Source organism: Vipera berus (genome assembly GCF_964194415.1).
Source record: "Vipera berus genome assembly, chromosome: 3".
In the NCBI taxonomy this organism is placed as follows: Eukaryota; Metazoa; Chordata; class Lepidosauria; order Squamata; family Viperidae; genus Vipera; species Vipera berus.
The window spans coordinates 155,610,535-155,636,285 of record NC_138204.1 but is presented as its reverse complement, the minus strand read 5'-3'; the positions used below and the strand labels follow the sequence as shown (position 1 = coordinate 155,636,285).

General features: G+C 39.9%; 1 protein-coding gene across 1 annotated transcript in view; it reads left to right on the top strand.

Moving 5' to 3' along the window:
• The window catches only part of GALR1 (galanin receptor 1), a 36,585-nt gene extending 17,188 nt beyond the window's left edge, over window positions 1–19,397 (top strand). The window contains exon 3 of the mRNA XM_081322773.1: window positions 19,001–19,397. Within this exon, the coding sequence (XP_081178899.1) occupies window positions 19,001–19,318 (318 nt within the window). The 3' untranslated portion in view covers window positions 19,319–19,397. The remainder of the gene's footprint in view (window positions 1–19,000) is intronic.
• Window positions 19,398–25,751: the final 6,354 nt, after the last annotated feature.

Sequence of the window (25,751 nt, the reverse complement as noted above, 5' to 3'; positions counted from 1 at the left end):
CTATAGCATTTTACTCAAGGACATTGTCCCCTGCTGAGCGCAACTATGCTGAGATTGACAAAGAGGCCCTAGCCATCGTTGCTGGAATAAAAATAATCCATGACTATTTATATGGCAGGGACTTCACGGTGTATACAGACCACAAACCTCTGTTGGGACTTTTCACAACAGACAAACAACCCCCCCCCCACATACTTTCTCCAAGAATGCTGAGATGGTCTATTTTTCTATCTGCATAGACTTTTAAATTGATTCACAAACCGGGCAAAGAAATGGGCCATGCTGATGGCCACAGCAGACTACCACTGCCACTAATGGAACCAGATCTGGCTCTGGCTGCTAGAATACTGTCCATATAGGACATACCTGAATTTCCTCTCCATGCAGGAGACATTGCTGCTGAAACTGCCATAGATAAAACACTTAGTAGAATATTGTCATGGGTATATACGGGCTGGTTGGATAAAGTTGCCCTTATTCTCAATTTGATAGTGGATGAAATGGCCAACCTCAATGAAACTTGGATGGACCTCTTGGCCTTGTGCCCACCTGGGTTTTGGGTTTGGCACTAGCCATGAGGATGTGAAGTGGTGGTGGTCCTCTGCAATTCGTTACTGGCTTTCAGAAGCTCTGCCTTACAAATAACTTGGCTGCTTTAAGACATGTGGACTTCAATTACCAGAATTCCGCAGCGGCTGGCTGAGGAATTCTGGGAATTGAAGTCCACACATCTTAAAGCGGCCAAGTTTGAAGACCTCTGCTCTAGGGCATAGAGGGACTGTTGCTGTTGTATCACTCTTGTGGGTGATGTGTGCCTTCCTCAATCTTGGGTTCTGTATCAGAAACCTGGGGGCTGGAAGGTTCTGCACAGTATCTTAGCTGTTCTGAGCACTGCACTCTTTTGGACAGAGAGCTCTGGTGCTTTTTCCTGGGGTCTGTTGAAGCCTCTCTCTCAGCTTAGGAGTCCCAGTCCTGAGTGCTCCTACCACCACTGAGAATACCTTGGTCTTTACTTTCCACATCCTCTCCAATTCCTTTTTCAGGCCTTGGTACTTCTTCAGCTTCTCATACGCCTTCTTCCTGATGTTGCTATCACTTGGTGCCGCTACATTTACCATCACCTCTGTCTTCTAGATTACTAGATTTCTATATAGAAACCTATATATGGGTTTCTAATTGTAAGCTTCTCAGAATCATTTGGGAGATGGGCAGGATATATAAATTAAAACAAACAGACTGGGTGGATAGGGACATTAATGTACTATTCAGAGATAAGTCATGCTTAGGACTTACTCACAGACATATTGTGTACAATATAAATCTCCTTGCTGAAAATTAACCCATGATAACACCAGTGGTAAATTAAAACTAGAATAATACAAATGGCTGAAATCTTGGATGATATCTAAAATGTTGGAGTCCTTACAAGATTAGGTGGGTTTTTTTGTTTTTGATATAAATAGGTTTTACAGCCTAGCTTTGACGTGTAAACATAAATGATTTTAAAATGTATTCGGTCTTTGGGAGAATCACTCTTCAAAGGTTTTGCTTTTTATAAAATTACAATAAGCAAACAATAACAATAATGTAGAATCTCCCTCGTTGCAAACCATACCAATAACAGTACAATGGCTTCTGGGAGTTCCGGTGGCGGCGCGGCACCGGAGACAGCCGTTTCGGGCTGCCCGCTGCTCAGCTGTGTTGTTTTCACCCGAAACAGCGCCGATCAGCTGTTCGGGTGAATTTGAAGCCCCCTCCTCGGGAGAAGAGGAGGGGGAGAGGCCCCAGGTAGGGGTTGAGTTCTCCGGGGCCACCTGAGCTTAAAGCTTGGGCGGCTGAAGGATTGAACTCCCCCGTAGCCTGGGTTGCTCCCAGCTGTTCAGCGTCTCTGCTCCGGGATTCTTGGAGCAGAGCCAGGCGTTTGCGACCACCCCTGCCAGAAGGAAAGACCCTGGAATAAAAGGAGCAGGCAGAGCGGTACAGGAGGAAGAGGTGAAGAGGACTTTTATTTTTACTCTCTAGCTTAATGGACTTTTTAAACTTAAAGTGAAAGTGCGTAATAAGTAAAAGTAAAAAAGATGGCGGCCAAACCTCCCTCAAAAACTCTTCGGAGTGCTGGAACTTCCCCGGTGCAACAGACATCGTTGCAAGCCTTGCTTCCTCCTGCTGCATTGACATCGAAGGATTTACAAGATGCTCTTGAAAAACATGCCCAGGTAATTTTAGAAACACTGGGTGATAAATTGGCAAAGGTGGAGGAGAAATTGGAGAAAATGGAGGAGAGGATAGAAGAGAGGATGGAAGAGAAATTCAGTGCGATGAGGGTAGACATTTTGTCTACAGTGGAAAGTGTGGCTGAATGTGTGCAAGGTTTGGAAGAAAAAGTGGAAGATTTGACTCAAAAAAATGCTATATTAGAAGTAAAGGTATTGGAGAATGAAGAGTTAAGAGATAAAATGGACAGAGAATTAAGTCTTGTTCAGTTTCATCAGATGCAGTATGCTGTTAGAATCAGAGGCTTAAAAGAAAATATTAAGGAAGACCTAAAGCAGCTGATTTCTGAAGCTCTGGAAGCAGTATTGGGTCAGCCAGCATCTGAAATAAAGGGATGCATGGATAAAGTTTTTCGTGTAAATTCATGGATTGCTAGACAGAGAAAGCTACCTAGAGATGTGGTGGTTTATTTTGCAAAGAGAGAAACTAGAGATGAAATTATTCAAGCCGCCTATGATACTAAAGTAATGGTTGCTGACCAAGAAGTTTTGGTTTTAAAGGAAATTCCTCCAAAGATTTTAAGGAGAAGAAAGGACTTTGCATTTCTTGTGCAGGAACTTAAGCAACGTGATATAAGGTTCAGATGGGAGATCCCAGTTGGATTGGTGGTGATGCATGAAGGTAAAAGATACCGTCTGGTTACTGTGACACAGGCGCGTGATTTCTACAATAATGTTTTAAAAGCAACCCCACTATCACTTCTGGAAGCGGCAAAGGGATCTGGAGAAGAAGATGGACAGACAGAGGAGAATGGTGCTGGAGGGGATCAAACTATAACTTCGTTGGCTGATGTTGGAGAGCTGAGGGTGACACGTGCTGCTTTAAAAAGAGCAAAACAAATAAAAGAACAAGACCAGCAGAAGTTTATGGAAATTTCAAAGCGTACTTATAGCGAGGCAGTGGGAGGAGCGCGGCCCAAAGGCGACAGAGGGGCTATTAAAGATGTGCTCCAACAGCTTCGGGATGACAAGCATGGCGACTAAATTTCTAACCTGGAACGTTAATGGACTAAACTCGCCTCAGAAGAGAAAGAAAGTTTTTCAATATTTAAAACAATTTAAGATTGATGTTATATGCTTGCAAGAAACGCATATTAGGGCTATGGACCAAAATTTTTTATTGAACTCAAGGTTGGGTACGCAATTTGTCGCCTCTGCAATGAATAAGAAAAACGGAGTGGTTGTCTATGTTAAAAGTGCTTTAACAGCGGACTTAATTGAAGCAGATAAGCATGGAAGATACGTAATGATAGATTTGTTGTTAGAAGGCAAAAAAACGCTTTTAGTTGGACTGTATGCTCCTAATCAACAACAACAACAAGCTGACTTTTTTAGTTTACTTCATACAAAGCTTACTCAGTTGGATTACAAATCGTTTATTTTTATGGGGGACTGGAATGGTGTTTTGGACGTACAAATGGATAAGGCTGGTTTTTTTAAGCGTGTTCCGTGTCATGCCAGACTGCCTAAATCTTTTTTTGAAATGAAGGATGATTTGGAATTGCGAGACATTTGGCGTGACACACACCCGCATGAAAAGGATTATACTTTTTTTTCTGATAGACATCAATCTTTTTCCAGGATTGACTTCATTTTGTTGACTAACAATATTTTTTCTAGGATTAAGAAGGTAAAGATTTGTGCAAGAGCTATTTCTGACCATAGTCCAGTATGGTTAGAGATTAATAAGGACAATAGAGATAGGCGCTCGTGGCGCGTAAATGAGAACTTGTTTAGAAATCAGAAAAATGTGGAAGAGTGTAAACAGCGAATGAAGGATTTTTTTGAAATTAATATGAATAAGGATACTTCTATGGACATGGTTTGGGATGCTAGCAAGGCCTATATGAGAGGGGTGTTGATATATATGAATAATAGACACAGACGTACTTTGGAAGCTAGAAGGAAAGAATTGGAGAATGAAATTAAGGAAAAAGAGAATGCCTTGATTCTGAATCCATTGGATGTGAAGACTAAGGAGGTTATTGTTATGTATGTAAATAGTTAGCAATAGGCCTTGGAAGAGATTGCAAACACAGTGCAGCTTTGCAAGGTTTTAAGCGGGAAAATAAGGTGCATTCATTGGACGCCACAACCAAGGAGCGGGAAAAGAGACTGTTTGTATTGGTTACAGTTCAAACGCTTTCCCTATAAAAGGGTTGCAACATTTGACAGTTAGCAGTTGACTTTGTGTATTCAATAAACTCATTCCTTGTTAAACCACTCTGAGTCCTCGTCTATCAGAACCAAACAACTGGCGACGAGGATGGGATAGACAGAAGACCAGAGAATCGGCAGAATTGTCGCGCAAAGGCGGCGGAATTCGAATACGTGTCAAGTCAACTCAGCGGCCGCGGCAGAATAAAAAAATTCTCCGAATGGCGCAGATTGGGTCACTGAAGGAATTTGACCCTAACTTCCCCGAGGATTGGGAAGAATACATCGGGCAGGTCGAGGGATTCCTGTTGGTGAACGGAATCACCGACGACCGGAAAAAAGCGGCGGCACTCTTGACAATCTGCGGCACACCGGTCTACAGAGTTGCTGTCGGGCTGTGCCAGCCTCAACCAGTCTCCAGCGTGCCCTATGCCGACCTCCTCGCAAAATTAAAAGTTCACTTTACTCCCCGAAGGTCCGAACTCTTTTGGCGGCGCATCTTCGAGAAGCGGAATCAGAGACCAGGGGAGTCCATACAGAAATTCGTCGCTGCCGTCCGGGAAGCAGCAGTTCGTTGCAAATACGACAATTTAGAGATTAGAATTAGGGACAGAGTCGTGCTGGGCTTACGCGATGAACAATTACAGAATAGAATAATCGCCAAACCTACCGGCGATTTACAGGAAGTGTTAGACGAACTCCTCACGTATGAGTCAACCGGGTACCGCGACCCCCCCCGCAGTAGCATGGCGACAGCACCCGAAATTAACCAAGAGGGCTATGTGGACTGCGGGGAGGTGGATCAGCAGTGGGAGGAAGAGATCGCAGAAGTCTCCAGGCGATTCGGAAAGATGGCACCAAAACAACTCAGAAGCGAGGGGCCTGACCCCGGCCGCCGGCAACAACCCGCAACACCGCAAAGACCACCGACCGGGGCACAACGACCGTGGCGGGACACAGCAACCAGACCGCGGGACAACGAAACGCAGAACCGATGCGGCAGCTGCGGCGGCAACCATTCCCGCGCTTCCTGCCGATTTCGTACCGCCAAGTGCAGGGCTTGCGGCAAGACTGGCCACATCCAGGCCATCTGCAGAAGTCGCGGTCGGGACACCCGTCTGAACGAAGTCGATGTGTGGCCAGAGGGTAAGGTAACCCCTAATGCTAGTGGCAAGGAGACCCCTAAACCCCGGGTGGAAAGTCCAACTCTAAGGGAGGTGGCCCGCGTCAATCGGAGACGGCGGGGAAGGGGGCACAATTTTCCGGACGGAAAATTAAAAATTACAGTCCTTCTGCAAGGGGTCCCTTGCAGAATGGAAATCGACTCAGGGGCTTCAGTGTCGATAATTTCCACTGAAACCCTTGAGAAAATTGAACAACTAAGTGGGAAAAGAATTCCACTTAAACCAACAACTATTCAATTAATGGACTTCCAAAAAAGTCCAATAATCGTAAAAGGGAAGACCAGCCTTAAAGTAAATTTTAAGGGGTTTAAGGGGGTCTTAGATTTGGTAGTTACGGAGGGGAATAGGACCAGCTTAATAGGGCTTAATTGGTTTCCAGCCCTAGGAATTTGGATAGGGGGAATAAATTCAGTGATTAGAAATAAGACCCTCGAATCCGTCTGCAAAGAATTTGCAGACGTATTCGATGGATCTCTAGGCAAGTACAAAGGGCCCCCCATTAACTTTAACCTAGACCCCTCAGTAAACCCGATCAGGCTAAAGGCCCGGAGAGTGCCTTTTGCCTTAAAAGAAAAAATTGAGGCCGAGCTCGACCGGCTTGTAGGCCTCGGAGTTCTAGAACCTGTTGAGGGCGGTTTGTGGGAGACGCCGATTGTCACACCCCTCAAACCCAATGGGGATGTGAGAATCTGCGCCGACTATAAAGCCACCCTCAACATTGGGATGAAAAAACATGCTTACCCGGTCCCGACGGTGAAGCAGGTCCTCGCCACGATCCAGGACGCCGCCATCTTCGCCAAGCTCGACTTGGCGCATGCGTACTTACAGTTAACTGTTTCCAAGGAGGCTGCAGAGGCACAAACAATTGTTACCCACAAGGGGGCGTTCCGAGTCCACAGGCTGCAATTTGGAATTGCAGCAGCTCCAGGCATCTTCCAAGAAGTGATGGAGAGGACCTTAAAGGGCATACCTGGAGTATGCCCTTACTTTGATGATGTCCTAATAGCTGGAAAAGATGAAGGAATGTTAGTAGAGCGGCTGGAACAGGTACTGGGCAGATTTAGGAAGGCTGGGTTAAAATTAAAAAAGGAAAAATGTAGCATTGGGGTTAAATCCACTGATTTTTTGGGGTTCAGGATTGACAAAAGTGGAGTCCATCCTACCCCTGAAAAAGTCAAAGCAATAAAAGGGGCTCCTGAACCAAGGAACAAGGCAGAACTACAGGCCTTCCTAGGCTTGGTAAATTTTTATCACACTTTTGTACCACATAAGGCTGCCATTGCAGAACCGCTGCACAGACTCCTAGATAAGAAGACCCCTTGGCAATGGCAGAACAAGCACAAAGTGAGTTTCCAAACTCTAAAAGACATCCTTTCCAGTAATTCAACGGTGACTCACTTTATTGAAAACAAACCAATCTTCCTGGCATGCGATGCTTCGCCTTATGGCGTAGGGGCGGTGATCAGCCACTTAGACAACCAAGGAATACAAAGACCCATTGCATACTACTCCCGCACACTAACCAAGGCAGAGCGGAACTATGCGCAAATAGACAGGGAGGCATTAGCTATTGTGGCAGGAGTTAAGAAGTTCCACGATTACCTGTATGGTAGGAACTTTACTATACTGACTGACCACAAACCCTTGCTGGGACTGTTTACCACAGATAAACAGACTCCTCAGATTATGTCACCCAGGATGCTGAGGTGGTCCATTTTCCTCTCAGCATACTCATTTTCCCTCCAATACAGGCCAGGTAAGGACATGGGTCATGCAGACGCTCTTAGCAGATTGCCTCTAAGCACAACTGAGGAGGACCCTGCCCCAGTGGGACAAATAATGTCCCTACAGGATATTCCTGATTTGCCATTAACGGCAAAAGACATTGCTGAGGCAACCAATAAGGACCTCATCTTAAGGAGAGTAATGGCCTGGGCCATGAGTGGTTGGCCCAACGCCAACCCGGACGTAAAATACAGTCCATTTTTCAGAAGGAAAGATGAACTATCAGTTCATATGGGGTGCTTACTCTGGGGAACTCGTGTAGTCATTCCGGAAATCCACAAATCAGCTATCCTAGTTGAATTGCATGAGGGACACCCTGGAATAGTAAGGATGAAGGCCCTGGCTAGGAGTCACTTGTGGTGGCCAGGATTGGACCACGACATTGAGGAATGCGTTGCCAATTGCCATCTGTGCCAACGCTCCAGGCCTGAACAACAACACATCCGCACACATAAATGGGAGCTAGCTAGGAATCCTTGGTCCAGGATCCATATTGATTTCGCGGGACCTTTCCAGGGGTTAACGTTCCTTGTAGTGGTCGACAGTTACTCTAGATGGCTAGAAGTAATACCGGTCAGTTCAGTAACGGCAGGCAGAACAATACAGGCATTAAGGGGCCTCTTTGCCACTCATGGGTTGCCAGATTTAATAGTGTCAGATAATGGGCCACAATTCACATCTATTGAATTTCAGGATTTCCTCAAGGCCAACTCGATTAAGCACAAGACTTCTGCACCCTTCCACCCCTCCACCAACGGATTGGCTGAAAGGAACGTGAGGACCATGAAGGACGCGCTTAAAAGGATCATTCGAGGTGACTGGCATCAGAGACTAGCTGAGTTCTTGTTGGCTCAACACACAACCCCCTGTTCGGCTACGGGGAAAAGCCCAGCTGAAATGAGGTGGGGCAGGAAAATATTGACCAAGTTGGACAGATTACATCCTGACAGACTCCAACCAAACATTGAATTTGACATTCCTAACAGAACATTTGCAGTGGGGGACTTGATTTGGGCCAGGAACTACGCCCAAGGGGACAAATGGATTCCAGGGGTGGTAACTGAAATCTTGGGTCCCCTATCTTACATCATTGAGGGGGAAGGGAATAGGATTTGTAAAAGACACATAGACCAACTGAGGAAAAGATCGAGGGGGTGTGTGCCTGCTGAGGGGGACCAAGGATTAGTAAGGGGAAACAGTACAGACAACATTAGGCCTGAAAGCGTTGTGGGGGTTGGGCATGATAACACATTCCCTGATGCCCAACAACAACAATTCAGTCCAATTGATTGGGAAATACCCCTGCGAAGTAGGCCAGTGACCACTGAATTCCAAACACATCCTATTATTCAAGACAGTACATCTGTAGACAGTAACCCAGAGCCCAGGTCCAGTAGTAACCAGCAGCCTAGCAGTCAACCAGAAAGAAGGGTCCCTAATAGCCAAAGCAACAGATACCCGTCCAGAATACATAGGCCACCAAAATACCTAAGGGATTTTGTAAGAAAATGACATCAACTGGGGGGTAAGGGGTGTTATGTATGTAAATAGTTAGCAATAGGCCTTGGAAGAGATTGCAAACACAGTGCAGCTTTGCAAGGTTTTAAGCGGGAAAATAAGGTGCATTCATTGGACGCCACAACCAAGGAGCGGGAAAAGAGACTGTTTGTATTGGTTACAGTTCAAACGCTTTCCCTATAAAAGGGTTGCAACATTTGACAGTTAGCAGTTGACTTTGTGTATTCAATAAACTCATTCCTTGTTAAACCACTCTGAGTCCTCGTCTATCAGAACCAAACAGTTATTAAGTTATTAAGAGGACAATTTGATAAACTAATGGCTGACCAGGTGGCTACCAATTTGCGGTTTGCCAGGCATAACACTTTTTGCAATGCTAATAAGCCAGGTAGATGGTTAGCTTATAGACTAAGGAAAAAGCAGAGGGCTTCTAATATAGACAAAATTGAATATAAGGGAAAGGTAGTGTTTCAACAGGATCTTATTAAGGAAGCCTTTGTGGATTTTTATTCTAAATTATATGCTAAGGAGAAGATTAACGAAAAAGACATTGATGTATATTTGGAGAATGCTAGCATTCCGGCTCTTACGCAAGTACAAAAAGAGGAGATTAATCAACTGATTACAGAAGAAGAAATACTTACAGCAATTAAGGAGTTGAAGGTGGATAAAGCGCCAGGTACAGATGGTCTGACTGCGGCCTACTACAAAAATTTACAATTAGAGATGATAAAACCGTTAAAGGAATTGTTCCAGATAATCCAGAGAGGGGGAAAGGTGCCTCCGTCTTGGAGAACTGCTTTTATTTCTTTGATTCCGAAGGAAGACCAAGATGTTACTCAAGTAAAAAACTACAGACCGATATCACTATTAAATACAGATTATAAGATATTTGCTAAGGTGTTGGCTAATAGATTGATGAGGGTTCTGCAACAGGTGATTCATGGGGATCAAACTGGGTTTATTAGTGGTAGGCAAATGAAAAATAACGTGAGGCATATAGTTGATGTGTTGGAATTTTTGGAAAGGAACAACCAGATCCCTGCGGCGCTAATTTTTTTAGATGCTGAAAAAGCCTTTGATCAATTGAATTGGCAATTTTTGATGAAAGTTTTAGATAAAATGAATTTTGGGGATAAATTTTCGCAACCAATTAGGGCATTATATCAAAAACAAACAGCCCGAATAATAGTTAATAATAGCTTGTCAGAAGCATGTAATATCGAGAAGGGTACAAGGCAAGGGTGCCCGTTATCGCCTTTGTTATTTGTGTTAACATTGGAGATATTACTGGTAAAAATACGGAACTCGGAAAGAATTAAGGGTATACAAATTAGAGATCAGGATTATAGATTGAGAGCGTTCGCAGACGATCTGGTTGTTACAGTGACCCAGCCGAAGAGTTCTGTTGTGGACCTGATGGAGATAATAATGCAATATGGGAAGGTTTCTGGATTTAAAGTTAATGTACAAAAAACTAAAATTCTGGCTAAAAATATGACAGCATCGCAAAAGGCCCTTTTAGAAGGGTTAACTGGATTTGAGATTGTTAAAAGGGTCAAATATTTGGGGGTGCTTTTGTCGCCCTCTAATACAAAACTATATAAAAATAACTATGAAAAATTATGGGGAAAAATCCAAAAAGAAATGGAGAGTTGGGAAAAACTGCAATTGTCGTTGTTGGGGCGAATTGCAGCAGTGAAAATGAATGTCCTGCCTAAATTTTTATTTCTATTTCAAATGATACCGGTTCTTAAGAAAGATTCTAATTTGGAGGAATGGCAGAGAGGTATCAACAAATTTGTCTGGGCAGGGAAAAGGCCACGAGTTAAATTTAAGATTATGCAGGATACTCGTGAAAGAGGTGGTCTTAAAATGCCTAATCTTAAATTATATTATGAAGCTGCTGCGTTAGCAGGTATAAGTGATTGGATTAATTTGACACAAGAGAGATTATTAAATCTTGAGGGCCATGATTTGCTGTTTGGCTGGCATGCATATTTGTTGTATGATAAGAAGGTAGATAATGTGTTTAGAGTGCATATTTTAAGACAGGCATTGCTGAGAGTTTGGAAGAAGTATAGACATAAGTTAGACTGTAAGATACCATTGTGGGCAATTCCAAAACACGCAATAGAAAATATAAATGTTGGTTTTAAACATGATGTGACTACGTATAAAGAGATTTTAAGCTTGGAAAGAAACGTCTGGTGTTTGAAACCATATAGCCTCTTGCGAGATGAAGAGATTGTTCAAACTTGGTTTCAATATATTCAGCTACGGGCCAGGTGGAAAGAAGACCAGAAAATTGGCTTTACAATGACTGATGAAAATCTGATAAAGCAAATTAGAAATCAGGGACCAGCACATATTAAACGGATATATCTTGCATTGATAGAGATTGACTCAGAAACAGAACTTGTTAAGGACTGTATGGTAAAATGGGCCCAGAACATCCAAGAAGTTATTACAATGGATATGTGGGAAAAGATTTGGGTGAGGAACGTAAAATTTACACAAGCTCAAAATTTAAGAGAGAACTTTTATAAAATGTTTTATAGATGGCATCTAGATCCTAAAAAGCTTGCAAGTATGTATCCGAATTATCAGCCAAAATGGTGGAGGTGTGGTGATGAAGATGCAACATATTTTCACGTATGGTGGACTTGCAAAAAGGTTAAGGCCTTCTGGATTAAAATTTGGTGGAATATGCAGAAGATTTTCAAGCAAAGGATAAAGTTTTGTCCGCAACTTTTCTTGTTGGGAATAATTACAGATGCTACGGTTGTGGACATTAAGCTGATGTTGAATTTAATTACGGCAGCAAGACTCTTAATAGGTCAGTATTGGAAGAAAGAGGAACTGCCGACCATAGAAGAATGGACTTTAAAGGTTTCTGACCTGGCAGAGATGGCAAAGATTTCGGCTTATTTGAAAGATCACTCGCAAGAACGTTATATTATGGAATGGAGAAAATGGATTGAGTATATCCAGAACAAATATAGGACTAAAAAGTTTCATGTAGCATTTGAATAAGTCTTCCTTTTCTTTTTCTTTTTCTTCTTGTTTTCTCTATATATAATTAATATTAATAGTGTTTGTATTATCCTATATGAGCCAGAGAGTGATAGATTTTAGAGTTTATGGTTGTTAGCATATGGATGTTTATGATTGTTTTTTTTTTGTTTTTATACCTTGTACTTAGCTCTGGGAAGTCGGGGGGGGAGGGGGAGAGGGGTAGGGAGGGAGGGAGAGGGGAAGGGGAGGGGGGACTGTTAAAGAGAAAATGTATGTTAAAACTTTTCAATAAAAAAAACAACAGTACAATGGCTTCTGCTGTAACATAATACGGTGTTGCAAGAGATTTTCAGCTTATTATATACAATTACTATTTTCAAAGGGCTCCTTTCTTATTATTTTAAACTGTCATAAGTTATAGCATATATACCTCAGAGTTTTTTAAAAAGGACAAAGGAAATATACCTATAAATTAAATGTAAAGAAATATCTTTCATTTCAGCTACGTTTATAGATTGCCAGCGGACAATACCCAGGGGGAGGGCCTTCTCTGTGGGTGCGCCTTTGGAACCAGCTACCTGTAGAGCTTAGGACTGCCCCTAACCTCCGCTCATTCCGCCGGGACCTGAAGACCTGGATCTTCGAGCTTTCTGGCCTGGACTGAGAATATTAACTGGGGTTTTAATTGTATCTTAATTGTTATTGGGGTTTTTAGATTCAAGGTTAGTTTAATTATTTTAATTGTTTTTAATCTATGTAATTTGTTGTACTGTTTTAAAAAAAACCTTGTGAACCACCCTGAGTCCTACGGGAGAAGGGCGGTATATAAGTTTAATAAAATAAATAAATAAATAAATAAATAAATAAATAAATAAATAAATAGAGAGAATTATGGTTCATTATTATCAGCAGATGATACAACACAGGTTGATTGATTTTTTAAAAAAAAAACAACTCAGTTAAAATAGTGACAATCAGAGCTTTTTAGATGAAGATAAATTATAATTTTTATATTTATATTTTTTATAATGATATCAACTGCCAATTCAGATAACCTATGGAAAATTGGTTAACTGGTTATCCACATAGGCATCTGACATAAAATTTTCTGGACCAGTGACTATCATATCTCGGTCTGAAATCTCTTCATGGTTAGTTAAGATCTGCGAATCTGAAGAAGTCTTTGAGTTTTAAATGTTTTGACAAGGTTAATACAGAAATTTCAGCACACCAATGGATAATTTACAAAGCACTCCTAAGGCTATAACTCAGAATTGAATGGCTCTTACTTCAACTTAAGTGTTTTTAGGATTTTTATCTGTGGATTTGAAGGGGTAAATTCTTATCATAAAGTAATACCTTGCTCTTATTAAACCTCTCAAGCCACTGGAGGATTTGCTTACATATATCCTTTCTATTTTCATTGCTTTTATGATGCATTAGTAATTATTTGTATAATTTAGGGGAGCCAAGATGGTGGAGAGGCAGCAAAGGCTGTAAAGAGCTCCTCCAAAAGTAAACGTTTTATTTTATTTTACTTTATTTTTATTTTAACTTTTTAACCTCTTTTAATATTGTATTTTAACCTACCCCTTTTTAACTTTTTAAACCCATTTTAACCTTTTAAACCATAGTTTTAAACTTATTTTAAACCTGTTTTAACAAACCTGAATGGGGAAAAGAAGGAAGAGACAGCACTCTGCAGCAGAAAGTATATCCAAGCCTTTGAAGCAGCAGAAAATGGAGGATTATATTGCAAACAGACAGTCTGCTCCAGTAAGTAACTCATTCTCAGGCACCTTATCAGATAAATTTAATTTATGTGACTCATTGGAATGGGACTTACAAACCGAACTGGAGAGCAGACAGCATGTGGAGTTGTCCTCCTCCCTCTCAGAGAATGGCTCCCCTCCTTGGAATCTGGCAACAGCCTTTTTTACACAGGAGGGAGATGTAGCAAATTTGAAGGGGGAAAATGTGACAGACTTCCTCTCTAGACAATGCTTGCTTACAGCTCAAACTGTAAACTCAATATATGATCTCTTGTCAATTGTCATAAATAAGGTCGACTGCCTGAAAGAATCTTTTGCAAAGTTTGTTAGAAGCCACCCAAATATTGTAGAAGGACTTGGGAGGATAACCATGGACAGACATGGGATGGCTAACTCAGAAAATGAAAGTAGAGAAGGACCTTGTTCTCCTCCCAAAAATTTGAACACCTACAGAGAAAACACTCAATCAGGCAAAGGTCTAAGAGATGACCAATATAACTACAGTCTGCAAACTAACCAGGTTACTTTGCAAATTTATGACAAGAGAGTAAATAGAGGGCGTTGGAGCAATAGAAAAGCTATTAGGCTGTCCCTGAGCCAGCTGCTCTGCTGTGAATTCACTCTGATAGATCTACTACATGCAGAGTGGCTGCCAGCAAGAACACAATGTATGAGAATTCTCCTATCATTCAAGCAGCCCACAATTCCCTCCATGCTCTTCAGAATGAAACCCTTTCTGAGCTCCTTCTCAATATTTCCAATAAGGGTCTTTTGTTCAGAAAAAGTGTGCCCACTCCTGAAACAGCGTCACCAAGAGGGAACTGTCGCTTTAAATCTAGGCTGCAACAGCCCTCACACTACTAAGCCTGAGGCTGCTGCAACTGAACTGACCCTGAGAAAACAAAGAAGCAATATACAAACTGTGTTACCCACAGCTGCAGGAACTGCTGAGGATGTGTCAGAGGAAATGTTGATTGACCTATTCAGTCCATTGCCAGAACCTGAGCAAGTCAACATCATTCAAAGATTGGACGACCTAAAAGAGGCACTGACAACAACTCAATCTACAGCAAAGCCTCTATTTAATTTGGCTCCACTAACCACGCAACCTTGTGACAAGATATTTAATCAACAATCTGCCTTTACCTCAACAGTAAAAAAGGTGTTGTCACATAGGCTGAGAGTGGAGTAACTGCACTGACTGACCCAGCCTCTGAGAAACAACTGAAAGACAAAGGGCTTCATCACACAGTGCCCCCTAAGCTGACAAACACTAAGGACATAATCCAGCTTACATCCTCATTTGATTTAGAAGTTCCCACAACATCTTTCCACAAGATGAACCCTCAGCCATGCCCCTCCAAAAATGGACATAAATCTACATTTATAGACTTAAGCCAGTGTACCTGCCCATTGGAAAAAAAATCATTCTTGGAGCAAGAGCAGAGGCACACTGGCAACCGAGATATAGAGGAGCAACAACAAGTTCTGCAACCCATGAGGAGAAATATCGAACCTCATAACAACTGTGTTTATATGGGAAGCTTAGATGATATTGACCCAGCTCCAATGTCAAGTTGACATCTGGCATTTCTACCATCTAGCCAATCAACTAAGTCAGACCACCTTGCCTCTGGGAACCTCATACAGTTGATGACCTGGAACATAGCTGGCTGGAAAGGGATGGTTGATAGTGGACTAATGAGCTTTCTCTCTAGATTTGACGTAATAGCCTTTCAAGAAACCTGGCTAACCGAAGTGGATGAACCAGTACAATTGCCAGGCTTTCAGGGATGGGCCTCCCCAGCCCTAAAAACAAAGAACAAAGGGAGACCCTCTGGTGGGCTATGCATTCTTATAAAGCAAGAGTTGCAATGGCAGGGAGAGAAATTATATAAGGAAGATAAGTATTCGTACTTTTTAGCTGTCAAATTTGAATATGACCAGTTTGAGTTAATATTGGTAAATGTGTACATTCCTCCAAGCACATCCCAGCACTATAATTTGGAATATTGGATGGGCTTGGAAGTTATCTTAGAAGATATATCTATACTGTACCCTCAGTCCATAGTGGTATTATTAGGAGATCTGAATGCTAGACTGGGTCCCTCTCTGTATGAGCTTGCCCAGAAGAAGGGAATCCCAGGGGAGTTCTTTGATAATCATCCTCAGTGGCTCTCAAGAGACTGTAAAAGTAATGCCGATGGCCTGCTCCTAGTCTCCTTAATTTTTAAGGGTAATCTCCAAATTTTGGGAGGTAAGGACAAGAATTATACATACCCTTATACATACCACTCAGCCAATTCAAGTAGTGTACTGGATCTCTTTTGTGTGTCTAGAGATAAGGCTGACCTCTTCTCAGAGGTCACAGTACACCTTAGTGACAATAGCGACCATCAGCCTGTAAGTGTGACATTACGAGGCTGCTCAGATTTAAGACCATATAACATGGCTGACAGATGGCTCACCAAAAAGGTAGAGGTGACCCAAAATAAAAGGTTAATTTGGGCCAAAGTTGATACTAAGGCAATATTAGAATGCCTTAAAACAGAGAATGCTACTAAGTGGGCTAGAACAATACAGTCATCTACTACTGATTGGATGTCAGCCTTCAATGCATTCTCCAATCTTTGTAACATACTGAAGAAACACCTAACAGCTAAACCTACTACCAAAAGAGCCCAAGTGGGTAGACCTCGCTGGTTTGATTCTGATTGCCAGCGACAGAAAAAGAAATTGAAGGCAGCCATGAGGCTTGCCCAGAGAAATCCTACTGCCCATATACAAGCTAAGATGCTGCACACAAGAAGGGAATATAAAAAAAAATATAACATTAAAGAAAAAACGTTTTGCCATTTCAATTTGGTCAGAACTTGAGTTGGCTGCCAGAAGTCTTAATTCAGTATTATTTTGGCACTCTGTAGCAGGTATCCTGAAGGAATGGAGATTTGCATTTGACATACCAATCTCTGCTGCGGACTGAGAGAATTATTATCAGTGCTTGTTTGCCCCCCACCGAACCGGTAAAGAAATTATTTTTAAACAGTGATTTGGTAAATCCTAGAACTCTCCGCCCTTGGCCACCAGTCTCAGAAAAGGAGATACAGTCCATCATTAAAAGCTTAAAGAGCAATAAAGCCCCAGGCGAGGATTTTTTACCAGCAGAATTATTTAAAAAAAAATCCCAACTGGTGGGGCCCTGTATTAGCAGGTCTTTTTACACACATAAATAACACCTGCCATATACCAGATGGGTGGAAGATGGCAATAGTTGTCCCCATATATAAAAAGGGAATAAAAAGGATCCTAGTAACTATAGGCCCATCAGCCTGATTGACATTGTAGCAAAAATATATTCTAGGTACCTTTTGAACAGAATTGAAATCTGGGTAGAGAAAAACAACATCCTCACAGAAGATCAAGCAGGTTTTAGACAAAACAGATCTACTATTGATAACTGCTTTGTTTTGAACCATCTATTTGCCAAATATGCCTATAAGAGGAGACCCCTGTTTGCTGCTTTTATAGACCTTACAGCAGCATTTGATATGGTAAATAGAGACGTACTATGGAGTAAATTGACATCTCTTAAAATAGAACCCAGACTCCTGGCCTTGATTAAAGCCCTTTACACAAGTACCTGTCTGAGGTTGCGGTATGGGGTTAATGGGGCCCTGACTAACAGGATTCACACAAATAAAGGGATAAGGCAAAAGTGTATCCTGGCCCCATTATTATTTAATTTATACATCAATGACTTACCAGGGTTAATGAAAGATACCATGGTACACATGCTGATGATCCTAAATACTTATTGTAACAGCTTACTTTATGCTGATGATATGATTTTATTATCATACTCACAAGTAGGATTACGTAGGCTATTAAGAAGATTCAGCTCTTATTGCCAGGATAACTCCCTAATCATTAGCAAATCCAAATCGAAAATAATGGTGTTTGGAAGAAACCATCAGAGACATAAGTGGCAATTAGATGGCGAACCAATTGAGCAGGTTAATACCTTTGTATATTTGGGAGTAACTTTTTCCAAGACTGGATCTTGGGCCTGCCATCATCAACGGAGTACATTTAGAGCAAAAGCCCGTTTGAATTTATTGCTCAAACTAAAGAACCATAGTTACCCAAGGTCCCTAGCTCCATTACTCAAGGTTTATAAGGCTAAGGTTACGACAATGCTCTTGTATGGAGCAGAAATTTGGGGTCTTTATTCAACCACAGTTTTAGAACAAACACAGTCCCAGCATCTGAGATGTATTTTGGGTGTAGATCCAAGAACATCTGCTGCAGCAGTTAGAGCTGAATTGGGAATTCATACAATTCAGGCATTATCTAAAATTAGAGCTTATAACTACTGGTGCAAAGTTAATGAAATGGAGACTGATAGACTCCCCAAATTATGCCTACTAGAGCAAATAAAACTACAATCACAAATCTCCTGGATCACCAAACTAACAAATTTTGTAAGAAGCTGTGGCCTTCCTGTTTCTTGTGTAACAGGAGAACAATCTAAAAAAGAGTTGCCCAAAGAATTAAGGATATAGAAGCACAAACTGATATAGCTATCCTTAGTAAGGTGGGTAACTTGAAATGGCTGAGTAAATACAAATGTACTTTTCAAGTGGACAGTTATTTGAAGTTACAATTCCCAAAACATCTTAGGGAGATATTCACGAGAGTGAGATTCGAACAGCTTGATACAATGGTCAGATATGGGAGATTTCATGCTATACCATACAATGAGCATCTCTGCATTTACGGAGCGGCAGAGGTAGAGGACCTGGCTTACATCCTATTTGACTGTTGTCTGTATAAGAGGGTAAGAGACAGGTATCTTGGTCTATATACCAAACGAATGACCCATTGGGATCCCCATATCAAAATAACTTATGTCCGGTCAGAACTTGAAAATAACATTTAACGTAGCACAGTATTTAAACAAAATGATCCAGTTAAGATCTGTATATGTGGGACTGATTGGGGTAGATTGCAAGGGCGACTCCGAAATATAATGTTATCATATTTTATCTATATCTTAAATTTGTATTTTATTACTATTTCATCTTAAATTGTATTTTATTTTAATTCCATTTTAAATTGTATTTTATCAAATTCCATTTTGGATTGCTTTTATCAAGTTTTGGTGACGGTTTGTTGCTGGAACTTTGCACTTTGATATGGCCCAAGGGCTAATCAATAAAGTTGTTGTATAATTTAATTGTGTGACAGCCTTTTCACATTATGTATTGTTTTTTTTTCTCTCCCTCTCTCTTAGACTGCTCAAACTGTCCTTGTGGTTGTGGTGGTTTTTGGAATATCCTGGCTTCCACATCATGTCGTTCATCTCTGGGCTGAATTTGGAGACTTCCCCCTAACTCAAGCTTCATTTTTCTTCAGAATAACAGCACATTGCCTGGCTTACAGTAATTCTTCGGTGAATCCTATTATATATGCATTCCTTTCTGAGAATTTTAGGAAGGCCTATAAGCAAGTGTTTGAGTGTCAGATTGGTCACAATTCTCCTCTGAATGCAGTTAAAGATAATAAGAGTAATATAGATACGCCCCCAACTACTAATTCTACACATGTTTGAAGAATGAATGTGGTTGGCTGTTCTGCTGCTGTTTCATAGGAATGGACTTGCTCTAGCTGCTTTGATTTTAAAAAATGCAATTCCCAAACTGAGAAAATATTTCAATTTTGTATGGGTCATTAGTACTCAACTAATTGAAGTTCAGTTTATTTTGTTGCTGAAAGGAGTAAGAAAATCTGATTCATAGACAAAACACTTTAATGGCATTCTTACTGAAAGAAGTTTGAATGAGAATTCTTTTTAAAAATTAAAACAGAAATTGAATAAGATTGATATATAATTCATCTTGCTCTAATGCATTTGTGTTATGCTTAAAATATTGGGGTTTTTTCTTATACAAGTTTATTAAATTGCTTAAGCCATTTGTAATTGTAAGTTGAGAACTTTCTGTAGAGTAACTCTTGCATAAAATTAGTTTGTATAGATGTATTTTTAGATTTTGAGGAAAGTAATTCAAAACTAATAGTATTAATTTTATTCTGCTTCTGTCAATAGTTTTATGCATAGCAGATAATTTGATTATTTATTTAAACAATTCTGTAACTTGGATCCATGCTAACTATTTATCTCCCTGGTTTATGATTACAGTTGATTTCAAACTATTTTTTTCTGGTACTTGATACTTACATAAACTGTACAATGTCAGAAATACAAATTATGGGCAGTGAATTTGGTTATTTACTATAATTGCAAAGAAGGTGATGAAGCAATCATGCTTCATATGCATTTTTTAGAGGAGGACTAGAATAAGTAATGAGCTGATATATAGTTGCTTTCATTCAGACCTACCAGTTACTACTACTTCTAAGTGTGTTTGACAAAGGCACAGGATACATTCCTGTACATTCTGTGATGAACTGAATGAAAAGGACAATTATATTGGAGAATTCATCCTATCAAGCAATATATATATATATATAAAGTATTTGTCAAGGCTTTTTGAATATATATATGTCTTTTAAGAAGGCTAGATTTCAGATTGTTCTACAGATCTGACATGTTGAATGAGGGAGTAAGTACACAGTACATTGTGGCATATTACAAAATGCTATTTCTCCATTTTGATGAGTTCCTTGGCTCTGATCATTCTGAAACTAACAGTCAAAATGCTCCAAAGTTGGTAGAATAATAATAATTACAGATCAGATGCTGGAAACCCAGCTGTAAAAAGGATGAGATCATAAGAGGCAGCGTTAGAAAGAAAAGGTACAGAACTAAAAATACAGGTAATCCGCACTTCATGAATGCCTCATTCAATGACTGTTTGAAGTTATAACAATGCTTAAAAATAACTTTAAAACCAATGCCTGCATTTACGACTTTTGCAGCATCCTGCAGTAGTGGTCTTCCATTGTGGAATGGAGAAACTGAAGAAGAAGAGTTCACAAGAGAGTAAGCAGCCACCCTGTGGGGAATATACATTGAAACAAATGCTGTGGTACTTGCAGCCACAAGCCTGTTTGGAGCTGGGAGCAGTGAACCAGCTATGCAAACATTCTGTTGTATACCCCATTGGGTGCCTTATTATTGTGAATTTCTTAATCAGATGTGTCTTTCTCTGTTAATTTCAGCACATAGGGATTCCTACCCCACTTTAATCATGGTATAGGTCAGGAGTAGGCAACCTTGGCTCTTTTATGACTCATGGACTTCAACTCCCAGAATTCCTGAGCCGCACAACCAGCACAGTTGCCTACCCGTGGTATAGGTGCATTACTAACTGATGCATATTTGATGATTGACGAAAAACTAATTTTTTAGATTCTTTTAATCCTGCCCTTATTGTCTTTATAAATAACTCAAGGTGGAAAACATATTGAATATTTCTTCCTTCACTATTTTCACCACCACAAAAACCAAGAGAATTGGACTGAGAGAGAGAGTCACTAGACCAAGGTCACCCAGCCAACTTTCATGTCTAAAGTGGGACTGGAACTTAAGATCTCCCAGTTTCTAGCCTGGTGCCTTAACCACTACTAGACCAAACTGATTGTATATCAGGTGGATATGTCTTGCAGATATATTTAGATGTTTATCTCACTGATATATCCATGTGATCGGGAAGGAAGCTTGTCAGGAAAAGCTGTTAAGCACAATGACTAGCTGTGCTAGAATTTAGGGTGAGGTAAAGCAGCTTTGGTATGCTAGACACCTTTTTTTTAAAAAAAAGAAAAAAGTGACAGCAGGTATTTTCTTCAATATATCCCATTCTCTTGTTTCTCTTCAGATTGATCATATCCCATTTTGCTCAAGGATTCTGTGAAAGTGTTAGGTACTCAAGGTTACTTCATTATTATACCCAATTAATCATCAGTATCCAATAAATGGGAGCAGAAGAAGACACTCTACTTTAATCTTTAATCTGTGTCCTATACGGTTTTTCTCTAATGCTTGATATTGCATCAGCTTAAAGTTCCACGTATGTTTGAATTTGATCCTGAGAATGTCTCAATAAACACCTTCGGAGCAGGTTGTTGACGCTGTCTTCTGGAAGCATTAAGAAAATGGCCTTTCTTTTTAGAGGGAGATCATAGTCAGGTGCATAAAGGTTTTGCTAAAATAAATATATAAATAGATATGCCAATTATAAAGATGTTAATTAAGAGCTGTATATCCCCCAAAGTAAAATTCTTTTCTATCTTGAATGATTCAGTGATTCAAATAATTCAGGCGGAAGAAAATGCATGTTTATGAACATTACTCTCTTTTGGATACTTACAAAACAATATTTTTCATGGTTGTGCATCTCATAACCTGAAGAAAGAAGCATCGCTAACATGTAACAAGTAAATGAGAAGAAATGAATGCTGCCAAGACTGAATTTAATTCAGAGCTGTGCAGAAAAGATCACAAAGCAATGACTTTAAACAGATTGCGTTACTTGTTTAATTTCTGGTGTTTGTTTTTCCGTTTAAAAATTCCATATGTATTTCTGTACCTGATTGTATAACACAAAAATAAACACTGCTTGATACTGAATGTGTGCCTTAATATTGCATTTAATTTTAATAGGCATTTTTATGAGTTTTTAATTTACTTAGTCACTGGGTAGCCATGTACAAAGCTTTGTAAAGACGCATCTTTCTGCATCATCTTACTGGACTAAAATTTCTTGGCCCATATGTATATTTCTACAAAAGCAGAAGTTCTGCTCTACCATTGATATAAAATGTCTTTGTCAATGTTGAGACTTCCTTTACATACAGATGCAAGAATGCATGTAACACAACAGTACAGATAGTCCTTAACTTACAGCAACAATTGAGCCCAAAATTTGGCTCAACCGTTGCTAAGTGAGACATTTTAAAGTGAGTTTTGCCCCATTTCATGATGTTTCTTGTCACAATTGTTAAGAAAATCACTGTAGTTGTTAAGTTAGTAACATGGTTGTTAAATGAATGTGGCTTCCATATTGACTTTGCTTGTTAGAAGGTTTCAAAAAGTATTCATATGACCCTGGGACACTGCAATTGTCACATGTCAATTATCAAGCTTCTGAATTTTGATCATGTGACCATGGGGATGCTGCAATGGTCATAAGTGTGAAAAAGTCAGTGCTGTTGTAACTTTGAATGGTCACTAAATGAGCTGTTGTAAATCGAGGACTACCTCTACAGAAGTGCTTTAATACTATGTACAGACTAATGTGCACCATATACCACAGTACCCTTCTAGATTCCTTTTTTTTCCTATTTTATTTGTTTACTTCCCAGTGTATCCCACAAGTCTGGTGCTCTCTGGTAATGTGCTACTTACATGGCCCAACATTATTAGTGTTTAGGTAAGATAAGCCTGATGATGCAATTCAAATTGAGACTCAAACAACATTCAACGTTTACATATAACAACAATAATTTCATCTAGCTTTATAACTATGATTTGTGACAATTGCCCACCCTGTACGTATCTATTTCTGCAAAAGAATGATAAGTAAATGTGATGAACATTGTTTTAAGCTGAAATTCCTAATTGTTCCAACTTTTAAAAGTATGATAATAGTGCCAACTATTATTGCTATGCTGTTTGTAGAAGTTTCTGCTTCCAAGAGTCAGAGAAATAAACAGTAGCCATCAAATTGTATTGTAGTGACTTCATTGATAAAAGGGTAAATAAAATTATTGCAATAGCTAAAACCTATTTAAAAGCATCAGTCTGTCTGTCTGTCTGTCTGTCTATCTATCTATCTATCTATCTATCTATCTATCTATCTATCTATCTATCTATCCATCTATCTGATGTGCATCATGACATAAATTGGTGTTTGAATGATATTTACTTCAGTTTGTTATTTGATATTTATCTTGGTGTTTGACAGATATAAGTGTCTTTTGAAAGCCACATCTGTCTCTCTCTTGCCCTTTTTGCCTTATATAATACATAAATTCATGAATCCAGTTTTTCCCCAGTGTCATTTCATCGTGTGTTAAACTAATCCCCCTGTCTTATCATATTTAACATTTATTCATCATTCTTTGAATCTCCTCTTACCTGCTTCCAAATCTGTTTTTATGCAGCTCTATTCTTCCACAGGTGTATTTTTTGTTTTCCAGTTCATAATAATGTCAGCAAACAAATACATGCAGAGGGAGTGTGAGAGAGAGGTAAGGAAGGTGAGAAAAATAAATGCCTTTTTCTTCAACTGACAAATGTGTTAGTAAAAGAAAAAAAACAGCTATTTTGTTGATCTGAATGAAAACCAGATGTTAGATTTGGCAATTTTTATTGAAAAGTTTTAAAATACATTTTTAGAACATATACCCCATCTCCCCCACCCCCTCCCCTTCCCGCCCTTCCCAACACCCCCCCCCAACTTACCAGAGCTGAATACAGGGTATTACATCATACAATCTTACTCTAAAATAATCTAATTACTATAATTACTTTTCAAATCCTATCACACTTTAACTCTCCTTAACCATAGAAAAGATAAATAATATATCCTCTAATTATAATAACTAATAACTATTCATATGCTAAATGATACTTTATAGTCCCATATTTATTCTGAATATAATCAATCCATCTTCTCCATTCTGCTGTATATCTTTGTTGTGAGTGATCTTTCACATATGCTGAGATTTTGGCCATTTCTGCCAGGTTCGAAACTTTCAAAGTCCATTCTTCTATAGTAGGCAGATCCTCCTTCTTCCAGTATTCCACCAGCATGTCTTGCAAATTCTCCTGAGGATTCTCTTTCAAACATCTGATCCTCAGGGCAAACTCCATATCTCTGTATCGTATCATCACAACCTCTTGATCCATTTTATCCATATTATATGCAACTTCACCCATTTTGGCCTCCAACATCAGATTATTTTGTTTCACTTCTTCCACCCACTCATTCAGAGTCTCAATACAACCTGCAAGCCCCTGAAGTGCTAACAGAATGTACTCCCGCATTTCCTTGTTCTTATCCTCAATAAGCACAGCGACCTGTTCAGCTATTTTTTTCAGTTATTTTTTCAGACTGAGTTGCTAAAGCCACTTTTAAAGCATCTAGTAAGTCCTTTAAAGTTACAGGTGGCTTATGAGTAGATTTTAGTGGGATATTGTTATTGGTACTTTGTTTGTAGTTATGTTAAAGGGGAGTTAAAGCATATTATGAATTTGGTTAATTGTATATTATGCATAATTTTTATTTAGAATATGATTATTGTAACTATAATCCTGTATTTAGCTCTGGGAAGTGGGGGGGGAAGTGGGTGGGTTTGGGGTGGGAGGGATTTGGGGATATATTGTAAAATTTTGTTTTTGAAAAACTCTTTAATAAAAAAAAAGTTACAGGTGGAGCAGCTGCGGGGGATGATGTCAAAGACTGCAATCCAGATTGCTGAACAGGTGATGTCCCTGCACTTTTAGTAACAGGGATTCTAGGAGGCTTAGAAGCCATTTTATAGCCAGTTAACTCCGTACACACTTTCACTTTTCTTCTCCTTTAACAGCTTAAACCAAATCTTGTAAATTTAAGCAGGTCAAGTTTAAAGTCCAATTCCTCCTCAATATCCCAGCAAACACTTTCACTGTAAAAGAAGTGAGAGAGGAAAGAAAAAAAAAACCCTTCACTTCTTATAAAAAAAATCTTCCCCTCTCTTTTCCCTGTTCACTCAGGCGCCATTTTCCCTTTCTTTTCCAAGTAGTTATTGAGACGAGAAAAAAAATATTTTTCGAGAGTTAAAGCCTTGTACTTGCTATTTATATGACTCCTGTATCCGCTGTGCTGCTACAATGTTTCTAGATGTCAATCAGATCCAGCAGGAGTGGATTCAGCATCTTGTTCTGCTTGTAGCGGAAGAGTCCTCCGCTCCGTAGATTCCCAGGCTTTGGAGGAGCTCTCACCCTTCAAACCCCAGAACAAACGTTCTGGGGCTCTAGGGGAGCTCTACTCCTACCTGGGAACTCCCCCTCCCTTCTTCACCCGAGGAGTGGGGTTTTC